This window comes from Betta splendens, chromosome 6, assembly GCF_900634795.4.
Source record: "Betta splendens chromosome 6, fBetSpl5.4, whole genome shotgun sequence".
NCBI classification, from domain to species: Eukaryota; Metazoa; Chordata; class Actinopteri; order Anabantiformes; family Osphronemidae; genus Betta; species Betta splendens.
Genome location: NC_040886.2, coordinates 19,046,848 through 19,074,522, shown reverse-complemented (window position 1 = coordinate 19,074,522; position 27,675 = coordinate 19,046,848). Strand labels below are relative to the sequence as shown.

General features: G+C 47.2%; 2 protein-coding genes across 12 annotated transcripts in view; one reads left to right on the top strand and one right to left on the bottom strand.

Moving 5' to 3' along the window:
* Positions 1-5,324: 5,324 nt before the first annotated feature.
* znf277 (zinc finger protein 277) lies at positions 5,325-8,853 on the bottom strand. 4 transcript variants are annotated; one of them, XM_029154781.3, is made up of 12 exons: positions 8,757-8,853; positions 8,320-8,533; positions 8,126-8,214; positions 7,797-7,879; positions 7,534-7,625; positions 7,272-7,382; positions 6,967-7,099; positions 6,781-6,848; positions 6,546-6,642; positions 6,373-6,415; positions 6,104-6,302; positions 5,325-6,024 (listed from the first exon to the last, which is right to left on the bottom strand). In XM_029154781.3, exons 1-12 carry the CDS (start codon positions 8,782-8,784, stop codon positions 5,835-5,837), a joined length of 1,347 nt encoding a protein of 448 aa, XP_029010614.1. In that variant the 5' UTR covers positions 8,785-8,853; the 3' UTR covers positions 5,325-5,834. The 4 variants fall into 4 exon arrangements, with proteins under 4 accessions (XP_029010614.1, XP_029010615.1, XP_055365652.1 ...); XM_029154782.3 differs by having other exon boundaries at positions 6,104-6,278; XM_055509677.1 differs by lacking the exon at positions 8,757-8,853 and having other exon boundaries at positions 8,320-8,746.
* Positions 8,433-27,675, top strand: part of immp2l (inner mitochondrial membrane peptidase subunit 2) — a 62,849-nt gene continuing 43,606 nt past the window's right edge. The window contains exons 1-4 of one of the 8 annotated variants that reach the window (XM_055509680.1): positions 12,464-13,294; positions 17,465-17,481; positions 19,162-19,299; positions 20,721-20,824. In XM_055509680.1, the coding sequence (XP_055365655.1) occupies positions 13,078-13,294; positions 17,465-17,481; positions 19,162-19,299; positions 20,721-20,824 (476 nt within the window). In that variant the 5' untranslated portion in view covers positions 12,464-13,077. Of the gene's footprint in view, positions 8,564-12,463; positions 13,295-17,464; positions 17,482-19,161; positions 19,300-20,720; positions 20,825-27,675 lie in introns of those variants that run through there. The other 7 variants (XM_055509683.1, XM_055509681.1, XM_055509682.1 and 4 more) reach the window with 7 other exon arrangements.

The window sequence follows — 27,675 nt, the reverse complement described above, 5'->3', positions numbered from 1 at the left end:
GATCCACACCACCAGGATCTACAGCTCGGACATCGGGATGTCATTCGGACTCGAGAAATGTGGGAGGATGGTGACAAAGAGAGGCAAGGTAATCCACACAGAAGGGGTCTCACTCCCAGAAGGAAGAATAGCAGACATTGAGGACAATTACAAGTACCTTGGAATACCACAGGCAAACGGCAACCTTGAACAGGCAACAAGGAATGCGGCAACAGCCAAATACCTCCAACGAGTAAGGCAAGTCCTAAGAAGCCAGCTCAATGGCGAGAACAAATCCCGGGCAATAAACAGCTACGCTCTGCCAGTGATCAGATACCCTGCAGGAATAATAAGGTGGCCAAAGGAAGAGATACAGACCACAGATGTTAAGACACGAAAGCTCCTCACCATGCATGGAGGGTTCCACCCCAAATCCAGCACCCTGAGACTGTACGCTAGCCGCAAGGAAGGAGGCCGAGGACTAGTGAGCGTGAGAGCCACTATCCAGGATGAAACATCCAAGATCCATAAGTACATCAAGGATAAGGCCCCGACAGATGACGTGCTGAGTGAATGTCTCAGGCAGTGGAGAACAGAGGATGAGATGCTGGAAGAGGGACCATCATGGGAGGACAAGCCCTTGCACGGGATGTACCACCGGAACATAACTGAAGTGGCTGATCTCAACAAATCCTACCAATGGCTTGAAAGGGCTGGGCTGAAGGACAGCACAGAGGCACTCATCCTGGCTGCACAGGAGCAGGCCCTGAGCACCAGAGCCATAGAGGCCCAGATCTACCACACCAGACAAGACCCAAGGTGTAGACTGTGCAAAGAGGCCCCTGAGACGGTCCAGCACATAACTGCAGGGTGTAAGATGCTGGCAGGGAAAGCATACATGGAACGCCATAACCAAGTGGCTGGCATAGTATACAGGAACATCTGCACAGAGTATGGACTGGAAACCCCAAGGTCAAAGTGGGAAACACCTCCCAAGGTGGTAGAGAACGAGCGAGCCAAGATCCTGTGGGACTTCCAGATCCAGACTGACAGAATGGTAATGGCGAACCAACCAGACATTGTGGTGGTGGATAAAGAGCAGAGGAAAGCCGTAGTGGTGGATGTGGCAATACCAAGCGATGGCAACATCAGGAAAAAGGAACATGAGAAACTAGAGAAATACCAAGGGCTCAGAGAAGAACTGGAGAAGGCTTGGAAGGTGAAGGCCACAGTGGTGCCTGTGGTGATCGGAGCACTAGGGGCTGTGACCCCCAAACTGGAGGAGTGGCTACGACAGATCCCTGGAAAAACATCCGAAATCTCAGTCCAGAAAAGTGCAGTCCTAGGAACAGCAGGGATACTGCGCAGAACCCTCAAGCTCCCTGGCCTCTGGTAGAGGACCCGAGCTTGGAAAGTGGATGAGACCACCCGCGGAGGGTGAGAATAGAGTGTGTATATTTCTACTATATATTCTATATATATCTATATATATTTCTACTACACATATTAGTCAATAGCTTAATGCCCGTGAAGCAATTACTCTGGTCTCTCAGTAGCACAGAGAGGCAGCGCGAGACAACTGCTCCTCCCTCTGTGACCTCTGACATGTGCTTTGCAAAAGCCTCAGTCTGAACATAAACACAGTTATGCTTCGGAGTTTGTCGGTCCTGACGCTGAGGTCATTGATTTGTAGGGACATCTAGCAGCAGCTCCGCCTTTAACAGATTCAGTGACAGGAAGTAAAAAGGAAGAGAGAGATGCTGTTTGACTGACAGATGATCAGGCAGCATGCAGTACTGGAGCAACTTCTACCTGCAGTGGAACACGTCCATATACCCTGATGTGGCCACCGTCCGGTTCCCCGACAACCAGACCTGGAGGCCCAACATCCTCATGTACAACAGGTATCAACACGGCCACGGGGTGAAGGTTTCCATCCCACTGGTTCCCTCCGTCCCACTGGTTCCCTCTGTCCCACTGGTTCCCTCCGTCCCACCGGTTCCCTCCATCCCATCGGTTCCCTCCGTCCCACTGGTTCCCTCTCTCCCACTGGTTCTGTCCGTCCGTCCCACTGGTTCCCTCTGTCCCACCGGTTCCCTCCGTCCCACTGGCCCCTGTCCGTACCACCGGTTTCCTCTGTCCCACTGGTTCTATCCGTACCACCGGTTCCGTCTGTCCCACTGGTTCCGTCCGTCCGTCCCACCGGTTCCCTCTGTCCCACCGGTTCCCTCCGTCCCACCGGTTTCCTCTGTCCCACTGGTTCCCTCCGTCCCACTGGTTCCCTCCGTCCCACTGATTCCCTCCGTCCCACCGGTTCCCTCCGTCCCACTGGTTCCCTCTGTCCCACTGGCTCTGTCCGTACCACCGGTTTCCTCTGTCCCACTGGTTCTATCCGTACCACCGGTTCCCTCTTTCCCACTCGTTCTGTCCATACCACCGGTTCCCTCCGTCCCACTGGTTCCCTCTGTCCCACTGGTTCTGTCCGTCCCACCGGTTTCCTCTGTCCCACTGGTTCTATCCATACCACCGGTTCCGTCCGTCCGTCCCACCAGTTCCCTCTGTCCCACCGGTTCCCTCCGTCCCACTGGTTCCCTCTGTCCCACCGGTTCCGTCCGTCCCATTGGTTCCCTCTGTCCCACTGGTTCTGTCAGTCTCACTGGTTCTATCCGTCCCACTGGTTTCCTCTGTCCCACTGGTTCCCTCTGTCCCACTGGTTCCCTCCATCCCCCTGGTTTCCTCTGTCCCACTGGTTCCCTCCGTCCCACTGGTTCCCTCTGTCCCACTGGTTCCCTCCGTCCCACTGGTTCTCTCCGTCCCACTGGGCCTGTAGTTGGGGGGTTTCGAGTGGTCAGCATGTGGAGCTCAGGGTTTACTGCTGATTTTGTTTCTAAATTTAAATATTCTAACAATACAGAGAACTTGAGAACCTGCTCTGCCCATATACACCCAGTATGTGACCTGCCCCACCAGAGACAATAAAACACTGGACTTATTCTATGCCAACACCAAAGAGGCCTACGCTGCATCCTCCCTCCCACCGCTGGGCAGAGCTGACCACAACATCCTGCATCTCCTGCCTGTGTATAAACCTGTTGTACACAGGCAGCACAGTGAAGAGGTGGACAGCTGAGAGCGAGGAGGCTCTCAGGGACTGTTTTAACACCACTGTGTGGACGGAGCTCTGCGACCCACATGGGGAGGACATTAACGCAATAACAGACTGTGTAACGGATTACATGAACTTCTGCTGTGAAAACACTGTTCCCTAACAACAAGCCGTGGGTCACCTCTGATATTAAAGCTCTGCTTAAGGAGAAGACTTGAAAATCAGGGGACAGGGAGAAGCTGAGGAGGAAAATCCGTGAGGGGGGGGGCAACTACAGGAGGAAGATGGAGGAGCAGCTGCAGCAGAGATGTCACTGAGGTGTGGAGAAGCCTGAAAACCATCTCACGCCGTCATCTCGCTCCTACACGGAGCTTTCTCACTTCGAGAAGCCCAGCAGCACTGTGAGGATCATGTTCTTTGACTTCTCCAGTGCTTTTAACACTATCCAGTCGGTGCTTCTGAAACACAAACTGGAGGAGGCTGGTGTGGACCTCCATCTGACGAAGTGAATTATAAACTACCTCACAAACAGGCCTCAGTTTGTGAGAGCCAGGGACTGTGTCTGACACTCTGACCTGCAGTGTGGGGGCTCCACAGGGGACTGTACTGGCCCCTTCCTCTTCACCATCTATACGTCATACTTCAGACACAACACGGACAGCTGTGTTCGCAGAAGACGCTGTGATTGTCGATGCAGAGTACAGAGGACTCACTCAGAACTTTGTGGACTGGTGCCAGCGGAACCACCTCCTGATCAATGCAGGGAAAACGAAGGAGATGGTGGTGGATTTCCGCAGACAGCGGCCTGCTGTCATCCCACCGATGCACATCCAGGGAAGGGACATTGAGAGAGTGGACTCTTACAAGTACCTGGGAGTGCATCTGAACACAAAACTGGACTGGACTCATAACACGGATGCACTGTACAGGAAGGGTCAGAGCAGACTCTACCTGCTGAGGAGACTGCGGTCTTTTGGAGTGAGGGGCCACTCCTGAAGACCTTCTATGAGGGACAGGAAGAGACTGGACAGGATCATCAAGAAGTTCAGCTCGGTCCTGGGCTGCACTCTGGACACGGTGCAGGGGGTGGGTGAGAGAAGGGTCCTGGCTAAACTGACATCCATCATGGACCAGGTCTCTCACCCACTGGAGGACTCACTGTCTGCTCTGGAGTCTATCTGGACGTATAGACTGATATAGAACCAGTGTTTTTATCATCCATCCTCACGCTCCTCTGTCTGCAGGCATCACTGTGCTGCTCTCTGACAATCTTCATACTGCTGGTGGCTGAGATCATGCAGACGATGTCCTACTCCGTTCCTCTCATCGGTAAGTCAGTAGCTGTGCCATCTCCTGGCAAAGAGGGAATAAAGGCCTCAGATCCAGCGTGTGACCTCTAAACCTCGTGTTTCAGCTCAGTACTTTGCCACCACCATGGTGACTGTGGGTGTGTCTGTCATCGCTACAGTTCTGGGACTTCAGTACCATCACCATGACATTGATGGAGCCAGGGCTCACTGCCCCCAGGCTCCCAACGACAACCTCCCTTTATGTTCTTATGTTGACTTCTTCAACTGAGTCCAGTTATTAAAGTCTAACAGTTTGTGAGCATGTGGGTCCATGAGGACAGGTCAGTCAACAGCTGATTGTTGGTTTGTTGTCATGGAAACCCTCTGGAGACTAAGGCTGAGATGCTCCTTCAAACCAATCACAAGAGTTTATGTGGATGCTGAATCCTCCACATGCTGGTTTGTGTTAAGGTCTTAGTGATTTGTCCCAACAGAGTCCGTTGCTTGAGTAATGAAAGGATCAAACAGACTGAGGCTTTAATCATGTGTCAACTATAATAAACAGTTGATCATGTGTAGTAGCTTGAGTGTAGCTTGTTTGGGCTGCGGGAGTTGTGGGTTCCTGACCTGGACCAACAGAATCAGATCAGCGGTTCTGATGAAAGGCCACTAAAGCTGATTGTTGAGGTTGTTCTCTGGGGAAACTTGTTTCCTTCCTGTCATTTCTGATTTGGCCAGTTGCGTGGCTGATCCGAGGCAGAACAGGTCCTGCTGATATTTATCCAACAGAATCTGTCCAGTCTGTTTAAATGGGGCAGTCAGGGAGGTTTTACTGCGGTGGCACCAACACATCCATTGAGTTTCACCAGCTGCTCACAAATCTCTGCCTTCTGGAACCAAATGTCATTACAAAGAAGGTGAAACTGTTCTTCATAGGAAAGAGCCATGAACCTACTTCACACCTTTATTTACTAAAGGAGGCAGAACAAAAAGAAACTTTGAGCTTCATGTCAGGTCCGTGACGGTGGAGCTTAGTCAGTCAGAGGTTCTAAGCAGGATGATGAAGTCCACTGGAAGCAACAGGGGGACAAAGCTCCTTCTGATGCCTTAACGTTTCTTGAAGTGAAACCAACCTATGATGTTCAACTGACATAAAAAAGCATTAGAGCTGATTCTGCATCATGTTTAATAGATGCCAACAGCTGAAACCATCATTATCACTGATAATACATGAACACAGTTTTTCTGTTGAATAGAGAATAATGAGTTCATAAAACATCAGCGTAGTTAAAAGTTAAATATGAGAAGTAGCAAGATTTAAAGAAGTTTAGGAGGAAGACGTTGGGCAGATGCTCTTTGATGTCTCGTTGTCACAGGGTGGTTGGTGTTTCTGTTTTATTTCCCCAAGGGGATCAATGAAGTCTGACTTATTACTGTAATAGTCAGTGCCCAATGGCATCTCAGCAGCAGGAGCCTCTGCTCTTCAGCAGATGGTTCAGGACACTCGTCTGCTTCAGAGCTCTGAGGTTGGAGATGTCCTCAGCAATTACCGGGATGTCTTCACCGTGAGGCGTCTCGTCGCGTTCGTCTTCGTCACTGTCGGACAGCGTACACAGGAGGCCGTCGTTCTCATATGTTGGGAAGAAATACCTGAGGAGACAGTGAGGTGAGAGGTCAACCCACAGACACAGAACCCTGTGTCTTAGCCAGCTTGGTCTGGGCCACTTACTGAGGCTGGTCCCACGTGGATGTGTCTGGCAGCTTCATTACGTGACCTGCAGCTGTGATGTGATGTAGCACATCAGCTCTGGATTTGAACTTCTCCTGGCAGCCGTAGCAGTGGCTCTGGTGGATCTGCCGCCGAATGAAGTTCACCAGTTTGACCTGCTGGTAGAACCCGAGGTCTGCAGAGAGACGCAACGTGACATCTGCCGTGAGTAGTAAACCAGCCCAATGCTGTGTGGACTGTGCCACGGGATGATGCACACTTTTACTTACTGAGTTCCATCTTGACTTTATGGAGGTCGAAGTCATGAGCATCCTGGAAAAAAACAATATTTAGAGATTAAATCAGGCCTGTAGTGACTGAAACAGCAGCAAACTAACATGTTCAGTTAACGCATGTGTGTGAACCACAGGGCTTTCAGCTAAGCGCCAAACCGTCACTGTACCTTCATGTGGGCATAGATTTGATCCATTGTCTCTGACTGATGGTCACAGAACAGACACACAGCAGACACAGGATGAGCCTGCCAGTCTGACCAGTCACTGTGGCAGAAACAGACTTCGATCAAGAGGTGGTTTGATGCAGGCGTGAGTCCAGATCAAGAAGCAACAAACGTCTCAGAGAGCGGAAGGTGTTGACCAGTGCTTCCGACCTGCACGGCTCCTGCTGAACAAACTTACTCATCCTCATCATCTATGAGCTCACGATCGTCCTCACTCTGTACTTCCTCCCAGGTTTTCCCCAGCTCCTGAGAAGAGAACGAACACAGGATGCCTGAAGACAACTCTACATGCTACAAGCATCAGCTGATTAGATACTCCACTAAATATCATCACCGTATCAGGAGATCAGAGCTTATTTCTCACCAAATAGTTGATTATGTAGAAGCGATCGTATTCATGGTTGTTGGCGTTGATGCGGCGGTGAGACTTTTTCCTCATGTGATCTTTCAGCGTGGTTTTATCTCGAAAGGTTTTCTCACAGTACAAACACTGTAGACTGACAGGAAGGAAAAACATCAGCTTATTTATGAACATGGTCAAAATAAAAAATGTAGGTTTATTTGCTGGGACAATAAGCCAAAGGGGGATAACAGAATGAACACACATTGAAGGGACCAACTCCAGCCGCCAGTTTGGAGGAAGAGAAAGGTGCTGCTGCAGGGTCTTACTTGTCCAGCTTGGCCTGAAGCGTGTCCAGGAAGTCGCTGCAGTAAACAATGTTGTCTGGCAGACCGATGCTGAAGGAATGTTCTCTGGCCATGTGGTTGAGAAGAGACGACCTGAGAAACGCAGTCGTGTAGTTACACACACAAAGCCAGAGTTGGTTTGGTTTCATGAACACATACAGAACACATGCAGGTCAAATTGGTTAACAGAAACTAAACTGAATCCAGGTGAAACTGGATCCATGTCCTGTCATGTGGGCTGTACCTGTTTCCAGTGAACTCCTCGCTGCAGAACATGCAGAGATGATGGAAGCTGCTGTCGTCTCTCTCCCTCTGCTGCTGCTCCAGCACCTCCTCCTGAGGAGGACAGGATCAGTAGCAGCACAGAACAGCACCTCCTCCCAGAATCTTATTGTTGCTACAGGTTTTATCTCCTCTGGCCACAATACACGCTTACATGATGACGCGTATTAGTGTTTGGTTCTTGACTGAAGGGAACTGAACTTAGTTTGGGGCTGTGTGTCTCACCAGGCGTTTCTGCTGCAGCTTTTCTCTGAGAGATCTGTCCTCTGGGAGGACGTCACACAAAAGCAAGTAATCCTCTTGTTTCTCTGAAGAAAAATAGTAGTTAGAAAACGGTGAGCTCTCAATATTCCTGCCTATTGTCTCAATAATGACAAGATGTACTGTAAAATATCCCCATAGAAAAAAAGACTAGCGGAATTATCCTCCAGAGTAAAGCAGCAACATTTCTTAAATGCTTACGCTTCATATTGATTATAATAATTTTTGCGGTTGTTTTATGGCAATTAAAAATAACCAATGCAGACTGAAGTGTGTACCGCATCTGGACTCACCAACCGGGCCCGTAGAGTTCGTCTTGATCACGCTACAGAAATCTGTGACGGGCTGCTCCCGGAACCTTCCCCTCCAGTGCAACATGTACCTGACAGACGAGAAGATCAGAAGCACATATGTCCGTGTCACTGAGCAGACTGCTCACGGGCCGTGACCTCGTTATTCAGATGCAAATGTTAGTTTGGCTTCATACTTGGGCAGATCCGCGATGAGTCTGACGTCTGCGATCACGAGCTTGTGCTCCAGCAGCAGATGTTTGAGGAGGGCGTCTTTCTGCGGCAGCGGGGCGGACTGGCAGCACAGCGGGCACGGCAGCAGCTCCGTGCTGGGGCGCTGGAGGCTGGAGGCGCCGCAGTCCTCCGCGGCCAGGTCCGGAAAGCACAGCGGCTCCAGGATGCTGTCCTGACCTAGCACCGGGACACCGACAGACCGGCAACGTGAGCGCGCATCACAAACGTGCATCATCCGGAGTCCTTCACACCTAGCTTAGCCTTAGCTGCCCAACAGGTAGCTTCACTACCGACTAAAGAGCTGAACCGGTTCTAGGCGGTTCTATTAGGACACAATGAACCAGCTTCGTGTCAAAACTACATCGTTAAGTGCACTAACACGTTTAAAGCTGTAACTTACCACCCTTGCTTACTTCGCTGGCAGCCATATTTAGTATCACGTGACCATAACAGCGGCGACGAACCAATCATATGTTCCAATTTGTGCTGCCTTCGCGGAGTACCAAAACGCCATATGATGCGTTTGTGTGTTTTCAGCGTCTGAACGATTTTATTCATATTTTAACGAAATGTGCTGACAGAGTAAATCTATCTAGTTTATCTCGACCGCGCTGATGCTGATCTCAGATGACATTTAAAATGCAGCTTACATTACAATTTGATGGAGCAAAATCAATGACATACTCATACTCAACTAATGCCTTCTTAAAATCATTGTTTCACTCTTTTGATGAAAATATATTCATTCCTATATGTTCTATATTGTCTCATCTGTCAGTGAGAACATAAAGGGCAGAGCTAAATAAAAGTGAGACTGTGGCCTCACTTTACAAACTAATCCTATCAGTGCACTTTAGTTCCACACACTCACGTCCAAGCTGGGTTGCAGGGTTCTGGGGGACCTTTTTCTGCTGCCCTCTGCCTCCCCCGGGTTGGGGGGGTTGGTCGGGGCTCGGGAGGAGCTGCGGTCCCTGCCTGGGGCCACATGGACGGCAGGCCGGAGACCTCCCCTCCCCACGAATGTGATCAAGCGAATGGTGTGGGTGCGAGAATGTATCTGAGAGCGCATTGGTTCACGTATGATTGACTAGTTTGTTGTGAGAGAGTCTATGGTGTGTGTGTGTGTTGATGTGATGATGTGTGTTGCACATGTGGGTGGGTGTATGCGTCTGTGTTTGTGTGAGTTGGTATGCGTGTGGTGCGGTTGAAGTGTGGGGGGTCCGGTTTTTCGCCCGGGGTACGATGATCGTCTGCCTGGGTGGTCTCTTTTCTGCTGACCCCACCAATTGCTGGCCTTGTGCTGCAGGCCGCTGTAGCGCCAGGGGATGAGGTCGGGCCGATGGGGTCGGCCCCGCTCCGCACATGTGGGGGTGGTGGACTGGGGGCGGGCCCCACTCTGGGCGCGGGGGCATCTTCTGGCGGACTCCCTACGGACCGTGGGTCTTGGGCTCCACTCTTTCAGGCCGACCCTCCCGCCGGGGGGAGTGTTTGCCCCTGGTTCTCATGGGGCGGACAGCGTTGACCCCCGGTGGCCCACTCTGGCCTCGGGTGCTGTCTCTGTGGCTGCTGCAGCTCTGCCTGGGGGGCTCTGTGTGGGCGGCTTGGGTTGCAACACCTGCCCTCCTGGAACTGAAGGTGTGTGGGCTCCCTGGCTGCTGGGATTCCTTCCTCTGCTTGCTGGATGGGCGTAGTGGCGGAGCCCCTCACATCACCCTGGCTTCCACAAGTGGCATTGTTCATGCACCAACGTCTGCCTCACCCTTTGGGTGAATAATTATAAGCTACAGCCTTACTAACCTTGTAGTGGGACACTTTCCAAATCCAACTGTAAGTATTATTGATACTTATCACTACCAATATGAATAATGTGTGAATATGGAATTTGTGGTGTTGTATGTCATGACTTTTATTAAGTAGTATGGGATATGTATAATAATGCACATATGTATGTATATTGTATGTATATGTTTGAATTAGTATGTGCACATACCTTAGCACTATTATTGCTATTAGTATTAATCTCCAAGGTAAACCACAGTACAAAAATTGTTTAGTTATGAATGTGTTAGCCTAAGGTACATCCATGCTTCTTATTTATTTCTTTTATTTATTTATTTATTTTTTTGCTCCGATTGTTTACTTAACAGATTTGCTTGGTTTCAGCAGCTGGTTGCACCCCTTATCCCCCCTCCCCCCACCCTCCCGCATACACACCCTAAAGCAGAAACCTAACCTGTCCACCAACACAGCAACATCACACACATTTTGGATTAGCTAAATAAACCATTAAATAAACCATAAATCAGGAAGAGTATATATATTCTATATATACTCTTCTTGTTAAAGCAAAGCTGTCCATCACAATGTGGCATTCAGCGTAATATATGCTGCTTGCTAAACTGCTGGACAGAACAAAAAAAAAAAAACTAATCCTAGGCTCATTTAAAATTTTATTTACCTTTTTTTGGCACAAATAGATTTTTTTTCCTGAGTCTATTGTTGCTGTTTCCTGGGTAAACACCACTGGGTGGCACAAACAGTCCAGTTTTCCTCCTGCCTTCCACTAATAGGCCTGATTTATGATTTCTGAAAAAACAGGAACCATCAATTATAGACTGCTTGAGATAACACATCAACAAACATTCCCCTGAGGGTTTTAAGACTTAGTGGCTGACAATGGAATGAAACTTGTCATTTAATTTAATTTAATTTATTAATGGACGGGTTCTCAGCTAACAGTGCGTCCTGTAGGTAAGTTGCCATTACATGTTTCACTTTACCTTCAATGATCAAATCACATTTGTTATGCTTTTACCTCTGGATCTTATAAATGAGTACTATTTCATGACAGTATTTTACAAAATAAAACTGGTTTGTTAAGTTGTCTTTCTTAAGATAGAAACATGAAATGCATGCAAAAGCTAAAAATAGTAGCTAAAACTATGAGCTAAGATTGATGTGTTTTTAAGGTGTGTTTCTTTGGGTTTATGGAAGTGATGTTGGTTCTGTTCAGGTGTGTTCAGGTGCTGCATTATTCACACAGAGCTCAGCTGCTCTAATTAAGCCCTGGAGAGGCAGCGAAGGCAGCGGATGTGCTCTCTGCTTCAGCTTCCAGCTCCGTGCAGCTGAACCTGTCGCCTGCGTTTCCACACAAAGAACAGAAACAATCCTTTGCTCATTCTCTCTCTTTGTCGGCACTTTGTGCGTCTTTGCAGTGATTCAGAACGTGTCCTACAGGAGAGAGAAGCGGAACCAGAGCAGGAGGAGGTAGTGAACACAGAAGCATGGACTGAAGCGTGGAGGAACAGTTCCAGGGAGGTTCTAGCACTCTGTTCTCCCTGGTCCCAGATTTGACATCAGCCTGACTATACTTCTAGTTAGTGTGATGCTCGTCTGTGTTTCAGGCAGTGGGCCCGTCTTCACTGCATCTGCATCCAGATCATGTTCAGCTTCGTCCAGTGCTGACAGCTCGCCTACATGCGACGAAATCTGCCTCCTCCACCGCTCGGCGCTCGGGTCCTGCCGCCGCTCGCCGCTCGGCGCTCGGGTCTTGCCGCCACTCGCCGCTCGGGTCTTGCCGCCACTCGCCGCTCGGCGCTCGGATCTTGCCGCCACTCGCCGCTCGGCGCTCGGGTCTTGCCGCCACTCGCCGCTCGGCGCTCGGGTCTTGCCGCCACTCGCCGCCCGGCGCTCGGGTCTTGCCGCCACTCGCCGCCCGGCGCTCGGGTCTTGCCGCCACTCGCCGCTCGGCGCTCGGGTCTTGCCGCCACTCGCCGCCCGGCGCTCGGGTCTTGCCGCCACTCGGCGCTCGGCGCTCGGGTCTTGCCGCCACTCGGCGCTCGCCGCTCGGGTCTTGCCGCCACTCGGCGCTCGCCGCTCGGGTCCGGCCGCCCCCTGTCGGTGGCAAACTGTCTGCGCGGCACCTGCGTTGCTCCGGTTTGAGGTGGGGAACCTCCAACCGGTCTGATGCTTCTGGTCCCTGTCTGGGCAGTGGCGGTGATGGAAATACCCACACGCTGCCAAAGTAAAGCCCTGGATCATACGGACACAAGAAAAACATAGGTCTATTTGAAGAAAAATCAAAAGAATCATCATGTTTTGGTTTTATTCTCAGCCTTTCTCCAAGGTTTCAGCTTGTGCGCTTTGCTCTCACTGTCCTGAACCTTCGTCTCTCCAGCCGGTGGAGGCAGGTGGCCGCTCACCCTCAGCCTGGTTCTGCTGCAGAGTCCTGGTGCTGCTCAGTGGCATGTGTTGGGTTTACGTAGGACTCTGACCTACCTTTGCGTTAGGTTATTATTTTCTTGTCTTAAATTCACAAAACTGGACATTCCCTATACATTTGTTTTATTCTGTATTTCTATATTGTCTTTGTTTACTCTTGGTATAAATCACTCTTGTTTCAGAATCACATCCTCCTGTAACTGCTCCATTTAATGTGCCAGTGAGAATGTGTGGCGGGGAGCGATGAAGGCGTCTATGTTCCACTTTTAATGAAGCCCTGAAGGAGAATCCAGGCTCTTTATCACAAAGACGAACAGCTCCTTAAACCCTGCTTCTTGTTCCCGGCAGGAACAGTTTGTTCTGGTTTGATTCCAACCGGCAGCAATCAGTGAGACACTTCCACTGTCTGTCTGTCTTTTCAGGCCTTATTTTAAAGAATTCTATCAGGTCTGAACTCCCACAGACACACAGAGCAACACCTATGTAAAACCCGGGACTAGATGAGAGGGTTAGGGTTATGGCGTGCGTGCGCGCGCGCGCGTGATCTCATAACTAAACACCACCACACCAGCGTCTGTCTTGTTTTTCTTCGTGAGGTTCGTAGTTCGTTGTTTCTGACTGTTCCCGCCTGTGAAAGGCACGCGGAGGGTTTAGGACCCGGGGCGGAGCGTGACGTAGGACAACAAGAGGAAGCCGGCTCTCACGCTGCTACAGCAGGTGTGTATCTTACTAGCTTAGCCCGTGGTTCACTTCTAAAATGGTGGCTTTAACGGTGTCGAGGGTTCCCAGCTTTGTCCCGGCGCGTGACACCGAGCCGCCCTCACCTCTTTTTGCTCACAGCCGCGATGTGACTGTTCCTCTGCGGGTTAGCCGCGGCGGCTAACTGTTAGCACGCAGGAGCAGAGTGATCCACTGAATGAGTGAATAGACGAGTGTGCGTGTCCGTGTGACACATACGCCAAACAGCGACTTTGTTTTGTGCAGGATGAAAGTTAAGTTACCAACTTTTCGGCTTTTGCCAGGACGTTTATGAAGCTGCTGCTTCTTTGACCTGTATTTAAGATTGTGGGGAATCACGTGGAGCCTTTTTTACACGAGCCTAATATTTTATAGATAAAGCTAACTTCATGAAGTTACGTCACTACTCTGCGCTTCAGTGCAGCCGTAGTCACTTCAGAGATCTATTGCAATATCGCTTTAATAGAACAAAAACAACGATAAAGTGATCATCCCATAATGTCACATGGACGTTTGCCTAGCAACAGCTCCAGCAGCACCCTTCTGCTTGCTGTACTCGGGGACTTGCCAATGAAAGGAGGAACACACCGCTAAATGAACAGATAATTCGTGCTCCTTGAAACCTAATTTAAAAAAACATTTAACCACCTGTCATCGTCTGGAATGTGCATCAGTGTGTGTGCAAATGCATCGTTTCCTGTGTTTCCTATGGTTGAGCTGATGGACTGCTTCTAATACTATGGGTAGTTTCTCTCTACTCCGGCACTTCGAAGACTAAATTATTGGTTTAATCATAAAGATTACTGGATTTTCAATAACTGTAGTTTCCGATCCTGAATGTGTTGCCAGAAGAGTAGAACAGACCTTTTGTTATATTGCAATAATAGAAATATGAGTTGTAGTTGAACATGTTTCATTGTAAAACGTATGCAGTCTTTCAAACTAATTCCCACTGGTGAAGAATATCATGCTGTCATGTTTCTGAAAGCCTGTTTGTGCAGCAGAACATGTCAGATATTACAGATGTAATCAGCAAAGCTGCTGTTCTCCCTCCTCTGAAGCTTCACATTGTTTCTTTGTTGTGGACTCACAATGCTGACATTATTATTAAATGACATAATCTTTTATTTATTTTTATTATGCGGATGTGGAAAAGTGAAGTTAGAAATAAGAAAATAATCAGAGATGGAATTAACCAAAACCCTTAGGGATGTAATGACACACACAAGAGTGATGACAGTCAGTGACAGTGATAAGGTGTCACAGAGGTGACAACGTCGCACAAGGCTCATTTCAACAGCTTTTTACCAGGTCGACTTAACAACTGTCACAGCCACCATGTTGTTCTAATGATCCTCTTCCACTTGTCCTCCTGCTGTATGCATCCTGACACACAGCGTATGGCTGTAAAGATTATGAAGAACAGACAGCATGATGCAAAAGCACACAGGCTTCTCTGTTTCCACACAAGGGGCAGTCCTCTTCCCAGTGCTTATTTAATTTACATTAGTAATATCGGTTAATTATCATAACGTTATTAAACCAGAACCTTCAATCTTTGAATCAGGTCAGCCCAGTAAAGTGCAGAAGCAAGATACCACTGTGATTTGAAGTACAGATCCAATCAGTGTTTGCTCTGTGTCAATATGAGTGTCTGATTGGATTATCTATTATTAATAGCTCTGAACTGAGGCAACCAAGCCTTAATTGAGGAATCTCTAGTTCAAATGCTGGCGCTTATGAAAAATGATTCTTGAGCCTTACATGCGTGTGAACAGTGTCCTCCTGCAGACGCCGTAGAGACGTTCTCCACATCTGAAGCCTAATGTGTGTATTAACACAGGGCTGTGTGTTGTAGTGGGGTTTGTTAACCTGTGTCTTACAGTACGGTGAAGTGAAAAGTCGGGCTGCTGTGATGTTTGGCTGCTAAATCTACTCAGCAAGGAGAAAACATTTGTGTCGGAGAAAACATTTCTCATCTGGACGCAAGAATATGTATTTTTATTTAAGATCAGAAACACATCTTGTTCTCATTAGTAAAATCCAAATGACTGCGTCGCTGGGGCTCAAACCACCAATTAGACCTCCAGAGTGAGGGGAAACATTTCTGTAATGATCAGCATGAGACACAAATCCAGTTTGTGGAGCAGGCAGCAGGCCTGGATCCTCAGCTCACATCCACGCTGTTCACCTGCTACATGAGCCGACATCACGTAGACAGACTCGTCACTTTAGAGAATATTAAATCAGTGTTAAGGTTGATGGGACCTATTCTGTTAAGGACCAACACTGAACGTGATGGCTGATCTTTTGTGCGTTAAGCTGCTTAGAGGAGACACAGGCAGACTCTCATCTGTCCCATGCTGTGGGCGACTCTTCCACTCGAGAATGACTTTCTCATCTGTTTCTGTTCTCTTTAGTGTCTTTTATTCTCTTGTCACCATGGAAACCAATTACTGCTAGAAACGAAGACATCATGAACCTTTTAAAAATGAGCAACTCATAGAAACTAACAATAAGCTGCTGATTAAATTTGACATTTCTAAGACTCTAACAAACCTTTGATGATCTGTTGTTTGTGAAACTTTTAATTAATTTCAGGCCAAATGATTTAAATGATTTAGATTTTCAGAATTCCTGAAAGTTACTGTTCAATCGTAGGAAGTTCCCTGCGCTGCTTTTTGCACTAGTCTAAGGATTCTGCATGTCGTGTTTACATTTATATATATTTCATATTTTTACTGTTCCTTGGTGTAATGGGATTTCGACCTGTGGTGTGACGGGGGCAAAGCTCAGGCAGTGGAGCAGTTGGAGCACTTTAAGTTTCTGATGAAACGTTTGGATGTTATGTTGTCGTTGGGTTGTTGCTTTTTTAACCCCCAGTACATTAGAGCACAGGGTCCAACCTTTTAACTGTGTCACATCACTACATCACTGTAGTCTTAATGCAGGTAACCTCAGCCAATGGAAGAGCCTCATTATCTGTCCTACATGTAGTCTGTTGTCGTTAGACAACATCTGTGTTGTTAAGCAAGTTGACTGACAGGGATTTAGATTCTATTATCATCATACAGTTGTGTTAACCTGACAGGAACTTCTGGAATAGTCCAACAGCACGTTACAGTGATGCCTACCATGACGGGGCATAGTTGATCACAGGATGCCATTATTCTCCTTGTCTGGATGAAGGTCAGGGTTAAAGGACTGGTGAGGTGTCCTCTCCTCATTTGAAAACAATGAGCCCTTGTCCCTTTGAGTGTGATATTATACCTCAGTGAAGTCTTTGATTAGCAGCAGTACCTGGAACACATCTGTGTGGATTCCTCTCTCTTCATCATCCTCCTTTTCCTCTGCTTCTCCATCACAGTTATTTGTGTTTCAGACTTTAGTGTGACCGTGGCCTGCTTGCTCTGCAGAGCCCAGAACTGCTGTGGAGGCAGAAGTGGGGCTGGTTTGGGGGAACTCTCGCTGCGGCCGGCTCTAATCAGCGTCCCTGCTGCCTTGCTGCATCCTTCCCTGTGGATTTATCGGTCTGGAAAAGCTTTGCAACGCCAACATTAGTCACCGGCTGAGATGGGGTCCAGCCCAGAGCCCCAGAAATTCAATTCTAGCAATTGGAGCAAAAGCTTCACAATGTCTCTGCTTGATAGTGTCGAATATGCTGACCTGAGGCCTGCTCCGGGGCTCTCCACTCAGTAAATCTGATATTTATGCCTTGTGCATCTGGCACATCTGAATAAATTGGAAATGGTTAGTGGAATTGCATTTGTTGAACTTGTGACAGATCTCTGGGAAGCAGCTTTCAGACATAAAGAGGCCTCCTCTTCCTGAGCCAACATCCAGCGCTGCTTTTTTATTGTCCTCACACAAAAGCTGGATTCTGACTTCTGCGTCTGCAGTAGTCTAATAGGTTCTTGTATTGGAGGGTGAGATGGGCTACGTTTAGTGTTAATGTTGCTTGTGCACACTTGATGAAGATCGTTACTGTAATGGAAAAATTGTTTCTTATTCTATGCAGTTATTCTATGATTTTATGACTTATGTTCTCCAATTAATATCTTTTGTTTTGTCTAACATCTGTTTTATGTATTTGACATTTCACCTACACTGTTCAATTGTTGTCTCTGCCTGATGGACTCTGGACTCCAGCTTCAAACCCAAGGCCGGTGAGTTGTGTCTCTCTGTCTGAGACTTAGTGCTCCTTCCTCTCTGATAGTCAGACGTCAGCAATGCAGGTGTGAGAATGTAAACATCTCCACACACACTGCGACAGGGATGGGATGGTGCATGCACTCTGATTGGGCCACACAGACAGTTCCACCGTGGTCGGACAGAGGGGATAAAAGGCAGAAGCAACTTGAGGATCGTGGGCTCTTTGCATCACACCTTCGTGGTGTGTGCACTGATCTCCACAGCTGGTTTTTGGTTTGTTGATGTGCACGATCAATATCCATGCTTTTTATTTGCTTTCCCCATTGTTGTTATTTTCTTTATTATTTCAATAAATCGCACAAAAGGACAACTCTCTCATCTGCTTCTTTATGGAAAATTTCCACCACATAAGTCACCAATGGTGACACCAGTGAGGAAAGTGTAGTTTTGTGGCTTCCTATAAAAAGCTCCACGTTATAATCGAGACATTCATCTAAGAAACTAAACACTGCCTCTTTCGTTCCTGAGACTTTGATGCCAGAGCTGCTGTCTTAGGAAACCAGAGGAACAAAGGTTGCAGCACGACTCCAGCCTTAAAGCTCCACACCAGGCTTCCTCTGATGATAGCATCTGGGAGGAGGATCTATAGTATGGTGGAGTATTGTTATGCTCCTCCCTCCAGGTAACGGTGGATAGCTGATGTCTTCTGTTGGAGGTACTGTAGGTTGTATACAGAGGCCAGTGTTTGACTGACTACTGTCACTGTGGGGGCAGAGAGCATTCCTTCAATAGCAAACAGCCTCAGGCAGAGAAGGAGGATCTGATGATCCCCACCAGGGAGTGAAGCTTGGCCTCAGGTGTTGAAGTTTTCTACTTGAGTCATCTGAAGGAACTCCACTCTGAAAGGACCTGCAGAAAATAACAATACAGCGGATGCAGCTCCGCAGCAGGTCCCAACACAGAGTGACAGACCCACACGCTGTAGACAGAACACAGGCCGTTGTAGAACCTAACATGAGCTGGTTCCCACGAGAGAAGCTCGGTAGCTGCAGGCAGACTACCAGGCATCCTTGTTTCTTTGTCCTGGTGTCACCAGGGCATAGTAAGCGTCACTCCAGACGGTGCCTCAGTTGGTCTTCCTGTGGTGGCGGCTGGTTTCTCCCTGCAGATGGAGCGCTGGGGGGGCACAGGGAGCTTACACAGTTAGTTTCATCAGAGGTCTTGTGATGTGGAGGTAATAGCTGTAGCAGATCTCCAGTGAGGACAGTGGACGTCACACAGGGCTGTTGGCTGTTAGCTGAAGGCAGCGGTGCATGGCTGCATTTCACGCCTGTCTGAGCTTCCTGGAGCGATCCATGAACAGCAACGGGCATGAAAAAGTCCTGCAGAAAAGACTGTGATGTGTTATCATTGTCCAATTGGCAAACCTGTGGTGAAATGTTCAGGCAGGAGGCTGGCAGGACTCCTTTACATGATACCAATCAGACCAAATGATGCTCTGGTTTTCACAGGTTGTAGATAAGTTACCAAAGTAAAGGGCTCAGACATTAGAATGTGAACATCTACAAATGACCCGTGCGCATAATTAACACGTCGCTGTGAAGCGCTTCCGGTCACTCTCCTGCTGCATTACCTCTGCCCTTCTCTGTGATGTCACTGTGCTGAGGAAGCTGCCTGACCTGTTCTCTGTCCAGGTGATGGCTCAGCAGACGGCGGCGGGCCGGCGCTGCCTGCGGGCGTTCGTCAGTGGCTTCTTCGTGGCCGTCCCCGTCACCGTCACCGTCCTGGATCGCGTCGCATACGTGGCGCGAGTGGAGGGAGCGTCGATGCAGGTGATGCAGCACGACACTGTCACTGCGGTCACAGCAGCAGAAATGAGATGTCCGTGTCCATACGCAATGCTGGATGCATCAGAATGTGTTCATGTGAGCAGTTTCATATCCACAGCCTGATCTCCTGCAGGATGGGAAGAGGAGGAAACAAAGCGAGTGCCTGTTGGGTCTTGACCGAGTTAGTTTCCTGTTGTGCTGCTCATTATTCCAAACATGTGTTACATAATGCATCAAACAATCTGCTCTCCATTTTTAATGAGCATGAATATTCAAGCTGCATGATGCTCTTTGCTCCATGTTGTATGTTCGTGTTTGCCGGGTCACAAGGCTCAGATCTGATCAAGTAAAGCCTGAGACTCTGATGGTTTGTATGCTGGGATCAGCTGCCTGTATTCTGGTAGATCAGTTCCCCAGTAAGGTCCTGTCTGATGCATACATGACTACAGGAGTTAACATTACCTTCACGTCCACAGACAAACCTGTAAACGCTGTGTGTTCTCTGCTGATATTAAACGCTAAAGGAACAGTGACCCTGGAGTGTCTGGCCCTATCTCACTTCCTCAACATCACAATGTTCCCATAATGCTGCTGGGTGACAGATCCACCGCTGATTACTGCTGCTCACAGGCAGGTCTGTCAGCGCTGTGGAGGCGTAGATGCAGTGGAAGTGATAGCAGGTTGTTTTGTGTGTTGTTGCTGGGTCTTCACAATATTGGGTGAATGATTGAGACACGTGAAACAAACATGATATCTGAGTGGAAAAGACACGCTCATCTAGCTCGTCTGTTGGGTCCGTCGCTCCATTTCCAGGACCACATTATACTGAGTATTTATCAACCATCCTACTAATAACTAAGTTTTAACGAACCCAGCTCTGTCATCAGCACTTCCACTGGGTCCATCAGAGCTGATCAGGTTCACACTTAAACCATCCGTATGATTTCTTTTCTGCGTCATCTGTTTGGAATAAATAAATCATTTTGTTTGATTTGTCAAACTGTCACTTTTCCATTTTCCTATAAAACAATCCTGTGTGTGTGTGTGTGTGTGTGTGTGTGTGTGTGTGTGTGTGTGTGTGTGTGTGTGTGTGTGTGTGTGTGTGTGTGTGTGTGTGTGTGTGTGTGTGTGTGTGTGTGTGTGTGTGTGTGTGTGTGTGTGTGTGTGTGTGTGTGTGTGTGTGTGTGTGTGTGTGTGTGTGTGTTTTGCCACAGCTGCTGCTCCATGTGTGAATCGTATGCGTAAAGGTCACTGTGACATTTTCGTTTCCTCCTGTTCGGTGACGTGTCATCAGCTTCTGACTTGTTGTTTTGACTGTTGTGCCCTGGTTCACATTAACAAAGACTTTGTTATGTAAATGACTTGTGTGAAGGTGTATTATTGTTATTTCACTGTTATTAATGCCTGTGGGCGTTTGGTTGCAGCCATCTCTGAACCCGGAGGGGACGTCTCAGTGCGACATCGTCCTCCTGAACCGCTGGAGTGTGAGGAACTTTCAGGTCCAACGAGGTGACATCGTCTCTGTCGTGTGAGTAACTTAGGAAAACACAGTTTAGTCCAAAATGAAATCAGGACCAATAGCTCAGGTTATGGTTTCATCACCTCATACTGAATCACATGGTCATAAACATTTAGTAGAAGTAATTTCCCCACTGCGGGACTATTAAAGGTTTTCTTATTCTTATTCTTAATTGCAATGAAGCAGGAACACATACTTCATCGCTGAAAAGCAAGTTGTTATAAATATTGGGCATTTTATTGGCCAAAATGGGCAAAAACGTTTACAATTGTTGGTCTGTGCCCAGACAAAACCGGAGAAGCAGCAGTATTGTGTTGCAGCTGAAAATGGTCAAATCACACAGAATGTGTTGTGCTAAGACAAACCTCTCAACCTTCAGTGATTGGATCTACCTTATCCTGCGGGGCGTGTTACTCCTCTGGTTCACAGGCAAACGCTGGGACATTGCTTTACGTTTTTAACAAAAGGTTATATTTTAAGTGTGTTTGAATAAAGACAGCGTTTGATGTGTGGCTGGCGGCTAAAACAAGCTAAAACAGGCTAGCGTAAGGTAGCGCTACTGCCATTAGCAAAGTGTGCTAGCAGCACCTTGACGCTGCTAGTGTCAAAACAAAACACAACAAGCAGCAGCTCATAACTTTACTCAAACTTCACACCAAAAGCTAAACCAACAGAATGTTGAATATATTACTCACTCAGTGCTCATTCGACCGTTTTGCCCTGGCTGTTTTTTTTCCAGTTTCTTCTTGCTATTCTTAGTTAGTGGCACTCCCCTTTAATATGTAGCCGAAACTGATGATCCGTGACACATATACTGTACAGCATGTTCCCCGTCAGTAGTAGAAGCCGCAACGTCATCCAAAAGAAACTGGTAGCAGTGAAATTCAGCACAGGGACTCGGGAACTCGCTGTCTTCTAAATAATCTACAGCAGGAGCTTCAGCCATTGAGTATAACTGCCCCGCCTCCATCTCAACCTGGCCCCGCCTCCATCTCAACCTGGCCCCGCCTCCCTCTTTTTTTTTAAACACCATGTTGCTGGAGCCCAGCTCATTCTCTGAATCGGGAAAAAAAATGTATTTCTTTGTGAACTTGCTATTTTGAAATCATTTGAGTTTACTTAATCAGAATTTTAGAATTAACTCAATTTCAAGCTGCACTGTTTCAAATCCCAAAACAAACCTAGCAGCAGCAGGAGAAAGGCTGCGCCCCAATTTCTTCATATGAGCATTAAATATCAAACAAAGACGTTAAAGACATTAACAGCAGCATTAAAATGTGACGACATGGTTTTTAGTGGTTGCCTAGAGCCAAAAGGAGCCCAGGAGTCTCTGTGGAGTTTACATGTTCTCCTGTGTCTTTGTGGGTTTTCTCCCACAGTCAGTTGACTGGAGCTGCTGCAGATCTTCACATTGGAACAAAACTCTATGCTTGCTTTGTTTATTTATATTTTGTATATTGAAGTTTTATTATTCAAATGCTGGATTTTGTTTTGTTTGAGATTGAAAGGATCAAAATAAAAATTTTGTTAAAAAAATCCTGAAAGAATTTCTAATAAGCAAAACCTCAAATAATTTTTAAAACATTTTTGATCTAATTAGTTAGTTGCAGCCCTACTTTAGTTCATTTGAATGCAGAGCTGGATGTCTGGGATGCACGGGTGTGGACATTTGCATGCAGCCATTTACGAGCTGCTCATTGTGTCATTGTGTCTTAAACGTTGTTTTATAAAGAGCAGTTGTTCTTCTTGTTGCCACTGTCTTTCATTCTCTACCTGTGTTACAGTATAAATGGTAACACTACTACTAATGAAACAGCGGATGTCTGGCACCGGGTGTTAAATCAGAGATGGCTCAAACATCATGGATGCTGCTGCTGCTCATTACACAAACCGGTTTCAGATGTACAGCAGGCCTGAAGCTTCTCAGACAGCGCTGATCTGAGACCAGCACAAGAGACTTCACACATGGAACTGACAGTCTTGGCTCCTGCTCTGAGCCCATGCTGTCAGTGTGGTTGTGTGCAGCCTGTGGAGAATCCAGACAGCCGATTACCCCCTGCTGTGCTATGGACGGGCCGCTGACTTTTAGTGGGAAACAAGATGTTTCTGAGTCTATTCCTGGAAGCAGCAAAGAGAAGGTGCCATAATTTTTCTTAATCTGTGCTGTGACTGAGTTCTAGGAGAGTCCTCATTGTCCTGCAGCAGGTAATCGTCCAGGCGAACAGCGCCACAGCTGGGCAGCAACTAAGCACATGGACACAACTGGAAACGGAGCCGCTGGTTCAGTAGTAGTCACTGTGACATTTAGATTCCACCCGGTGTCCTCGTGGCATTATCAGCCGTGTGAACCTCGTCCTCCTCCCCCCTGCTGCTTTTTTATCTGGGTGCCACCTGTTTACCTGCGAGCCGCTTTGACGGAGGGGCTTTTTTCCTCAAAGCAACTGGAGTCTCCAAACGTGAAACTGATTCTTACCAACATCGCAGGGGATTTTGCTAAGATCCCTCAAAAAGCATCATCTATCATCTGCCAAGAGGATCGCCTCAGATTTAAATTTCAAATGTGATGCAGCTGCTCTGCAGGGGAGGCTGGCTCCTGCTATAATTGGCTCTCATTTTAAAGGAAAATTGTTCAAGGGAATGTGCTCGTCCGTGGAGTAATATCTTATTTACACAACGTCTCTCATTTTCAGTGCATGCTGGCTCAGGAAAATGATTGTGTCCCTGCATTTCTGAGGCGTCGTGCAGAGAGCTGAGTGCTGCCATGGGTGTTTGTCATGCTCTCAGCTCAGACCATTACAAACCTGATTGATTTTATGTTCGACTGTGAACAGAACCATTTGCCTCTGAGCGGCCTTAGAACTGATTCCTGCAAAACATCATTTTCTTGGTGACGGGGAGGAAATGTTTCTCACTGGTTGTAAATGGGCAAACAGCAGATTAATGGAGTCTCTGCTCCTGGCTCGGTTGGCTTGTATTGACGTTGAAGGGTTTGATGACAGCCATCTTGGATCAGCGGAAGAAGGGTGGTGGGCTGTTTTTCAAAGAATATTCAGTAAAAACTCAGAAGACGAGTCTGACTCCTTCAAGGTGTCGAGCTCCTAGTGCTGGCTTTGAGTCCAGAGTCATGGTGACAAACGTCTGCAGCTGCTGTCTCACGTTCTCGGGACAGATAACGAGACAAACTCAGGACCAGGATCAAATTCTCTACCTTTTATGACGTAAGCATCTTTGTTCTGATGCTCAGTAAGAACTAGAATTAGTCTTCAGTTAGCGTCTCCCTGCCAGGGTCCGAGCTGAATAAGGAGGTGCACAGCTTTGTCCCGGAGCCTCCTGCCTCAGTCATCCAACTTGGGTAGTACATACTGTACATTAGTAGGTTCACTGTAGTAAACACATGAAAGTTGTGTCTGAGCCGACTGTTGACTTAATGAATATCAGCTTATCAAATATAGACCTAAAGACATGTTGTTGCTGTAGATGGACATTCAGACTCTGTTACTGTGTGACAGGATGTTGTCCATGTCTCATACTGGCTCGGTTCAGCCCAGGAGAGAAGCTGCAGGCTCTAATCAGTTAGAGCCTTTTGAAGGTTTTCCTGCCTGTATCGTTTTGATCAGCGTCTTGTGTCTGAATCAAGGTTGAGGCCCAATTTGTGTCTCATCATGTCTGCTTTGGTAAACAGACGGATGTTATTTGGTTCTGGGCATCACAGCTTTGATTATGTTTCTACTTTCTGGACTGGTGTCTGAACGTTGACATTTCAGGCTGAGCGTCAGAATTCGGCTTCAGGTTTTTTTCAGGTTTCCCAAAGCTGAAAAAATAGAAATAACAACCTGAAGTGTAAATTTACTTCATTTGGTTCATCAAGCAGACCTTGAAACTCTATCTTTGGATGCTTAAGGGATGCAGCGAGCATTTAATACTGGCTGTAATTGAATTCCCTGGTTATCGTCCTAACTTGAACATAAAAGCTTGACTTTCTCTTCCTCTGTAATCTTATACCTACTGTACCACTGAGATTGTTGAAGCTTATCAGTAAAATCATGTTCCTCTATGTGGATTCAGACTCCAGCAGCTTTATGAGGAGGTTTTTCAGCAGTTATTTTAGTGTCATCTGAGTTCATTAGAAAATCTCTGCTTCTCATTATTTCTCTACCTGGTTGCTGTCACCAATGTCTCACAAGATGAGGAAATAGATGAAAACCTCAGAGCGGTTGTTTGTTTTTTATCAAGTACATTTTTCCGAAATGCAGCAAAAGGGAGGAACTTAAGTACAAACTGTTCAGGTGGGGAAAAAGTAGGAGCCCTGGGGGTTTCCAACATATCTCAACACCAAGAGACAACAAACACATGCAAATGAAAAGAGTTAAAAAAAAAGGGAGCCAACAAATAGTACAAAAATCAAGTGGAGGAAATGAAGCCTGTGTCTGTGGATTTAAGGTTTCTGAGGACAGTGTTTGTAGCCAAGCTGTGATTGATTTAGTTAAAGCAGATGCTTGACTCATTTTAATGTTATTGGAAACCACAACTCTCTGATTTCTTAGGGTGACGATCAGGGCAGAAACAAAACCCTGGCATACTGTAAATGTGAGTCTGTGAGCTCAGTGTGCACAAAAGGAGGTTTTTGGCATCAAAGCTTTGATGAAGCACATACCTAAGTTAAGTTTTTGGTGGAGAACAGCAGAGACTGCATGTGAATTCATGTGGGGGTCGTAAACTAATTTCCATGAAGCTCGTATTAGAGCCTGGCTAATCAAATGGGCCTTCAGAGGGCTCAGCCTTAAACGGCAGCTTACTGGACCCAGAGATCAGCACATCATTGCAGCAGTTACATCTATAGTGTTACCAGTAATGCACTATACTTACTTTCCAATCAACATAGAATTGAGCGCATTAATTCATTTAAATACGGTCTGCATCTGCATGTGTATGCAGGTGTTAATGCTGCAGATTCCGCAGCATTAAGCAGCGGAAGTAAAAAAATAAAAGTGGTCTGACATGAAGGTGGACGTGAAGCGTTGTTTACCACCAAAACGTCACTAAAACAGACGGAAGTGAAGGCGAAGACACTGTGTTCAGCTGCTAATAGATATCTCTACATTACACCATGACTAATGCTGATGCTGATGTACTTTGGTTGCGCGCAGGTTCTATGTGCAACAGGAATTAATATTAAGCCTGTTAAATTATTTACTGACCAAGAAGACACCGATCTGGTACCAGCTTCAAATCTGATACAATGCAGGGATCATCATTAAACCAGGCACCTCGCTACAATGTTGCTGACTGTAGCTGCATTTGTGCGTCACAGATTATTTGTACATGTACAACGATGAAACAAAAATGTTTCCTGTTGACTCATGTTTCATCCTGTGATGGTGCTTTTTTAGCGATGCCCTGATCAACCGTTGTATGGGAACTTGAACTTGAACATACGGATGATTGCGTCCCACACAGCTAGCATGACTCAGCTCAGGGTCCACTAGCCGTCCGGTCTGCAGCTTCCTCTGGATGCCCCCTGTATGTCCGCCTGCGTTGCGATCCAGGAACGGGCACCTCTACCAGATCCTAATAGATCCTCTATTAGGTTCTCCAGATCAGATCATGTACAGTAACAGAGCTGTAGAATAAATGTTTGCACCGTTTTGCTCATGTTTTTATATCATCGCATCTAATTGCAGACGTGTGGCTGTATATTAATCGTTTATCATTTTTCTCTGGTGACTAATGAACAGTTTCCCAGTTTGACCTCTTCTTGTCGCTAATGGACCAATAGCTGTAGAAAAGTACCTACACCAGCCAGCGAGCTACTGTAGATTCCCGCACATTTCTACTTTACGTAGTTTTTGATACTTTGACCTTAGGCGTAGATCCGTGCGTACGCTGGGTTTTTGTGCGTAACTATCTCTCGTACATTAGGCCCGTGTTTCCTATGGCACATTCTGCTGCCTGCTTCTGATCCTCATGGACCTGTTGTAGGAACCAACGTAGTTTCTGACCCAGTTCTTTGGTGCCCTCTTCCCGTCTCCAGAGGCCTTATATGCACTGTCCCACCTCTGAAGGCTCTACCAGTCTTCTTGGTTTAAAGATGTTCATGTACTAACTGTTCATCCTTAGTATTGAGTATCTAGAAGCGGCAGCTTGGTTTTCCTGCCTCGCTCTCCTCTGATCTGATGCCTGATGGGTGGAAGAACCAATCGTCTTAGGGATCACGCAGCTCTGAGCTGGGAATTAAAACCCTGCACGGACCATTGGCTCTGTCTCTGATTAGTGAGTATTGATCTCATTTTCTGTCAGGGTCATTTTACTTCATTTATTGAACAAATAGATTTACAAAACAAGCAAAAATGATAAAACTGAGAGAAGATACTTAAGGTTTTCTAGAGGCCAGAAAAGATTGATTTCTTCTTTCTTTCTTTTTCTAAATTTGAAGATAAAAAAAAATGACTTCAGAGGAAAATCATTTTTTGTGCTTGTTAAATATAGTGTGTGGACCTGCTTAGGGATCAGACGCTGCTCGAAGGACTGTAGGAATCAAGAATAGGACCTTTTGTCTGTTGTGGTTGGACGGATATCGGCACTACTACGGGCTTCCAGGGTCTAGGACAGCTTCCAGAAGTGGACGTGAGTCAGACTGGGCCTGTGGTTCACAGACACCCACTGTTGCCTCATTTAGGATGGAGGTGACTGATCCATTGCCCCGTGTGGACACACACAATGTGCTGGGGGTCAGGATCAAAGATCAAAGATCAGGCTGCATGCTGAAGTCTCCACGGATGAAGTATTTGGTACAAACTGGGTGATTCCTGCTGCTGAGGTGCCGTTGAGCCTCATGCAACTGCTGGCCTGCCATAGCCCTC

Coding starts and splice junctions, on each gene's coding strand:
- znf277 (XM_055509677.1), bottom strand. CDS start 8,591: ATGATGCACGTTTGTGATGCGCGCTCACGTTGCCGGTCTGTCGGTGTC. Junction 8,215..8,319: donor CTCATCGCGGATCTGCCCAA/GTATGAAGCCAA, acceptor CTCGTCTGTCAG/GTACATGTTGCACTGGAGGG. Junction 6,303..6,372: donor TAAAGTCAAGATGGAACTCA/GTAAGTAAAAGT, acceptor TACTCACGGCAG/ATGTCACGTTGCGTCTCTCT.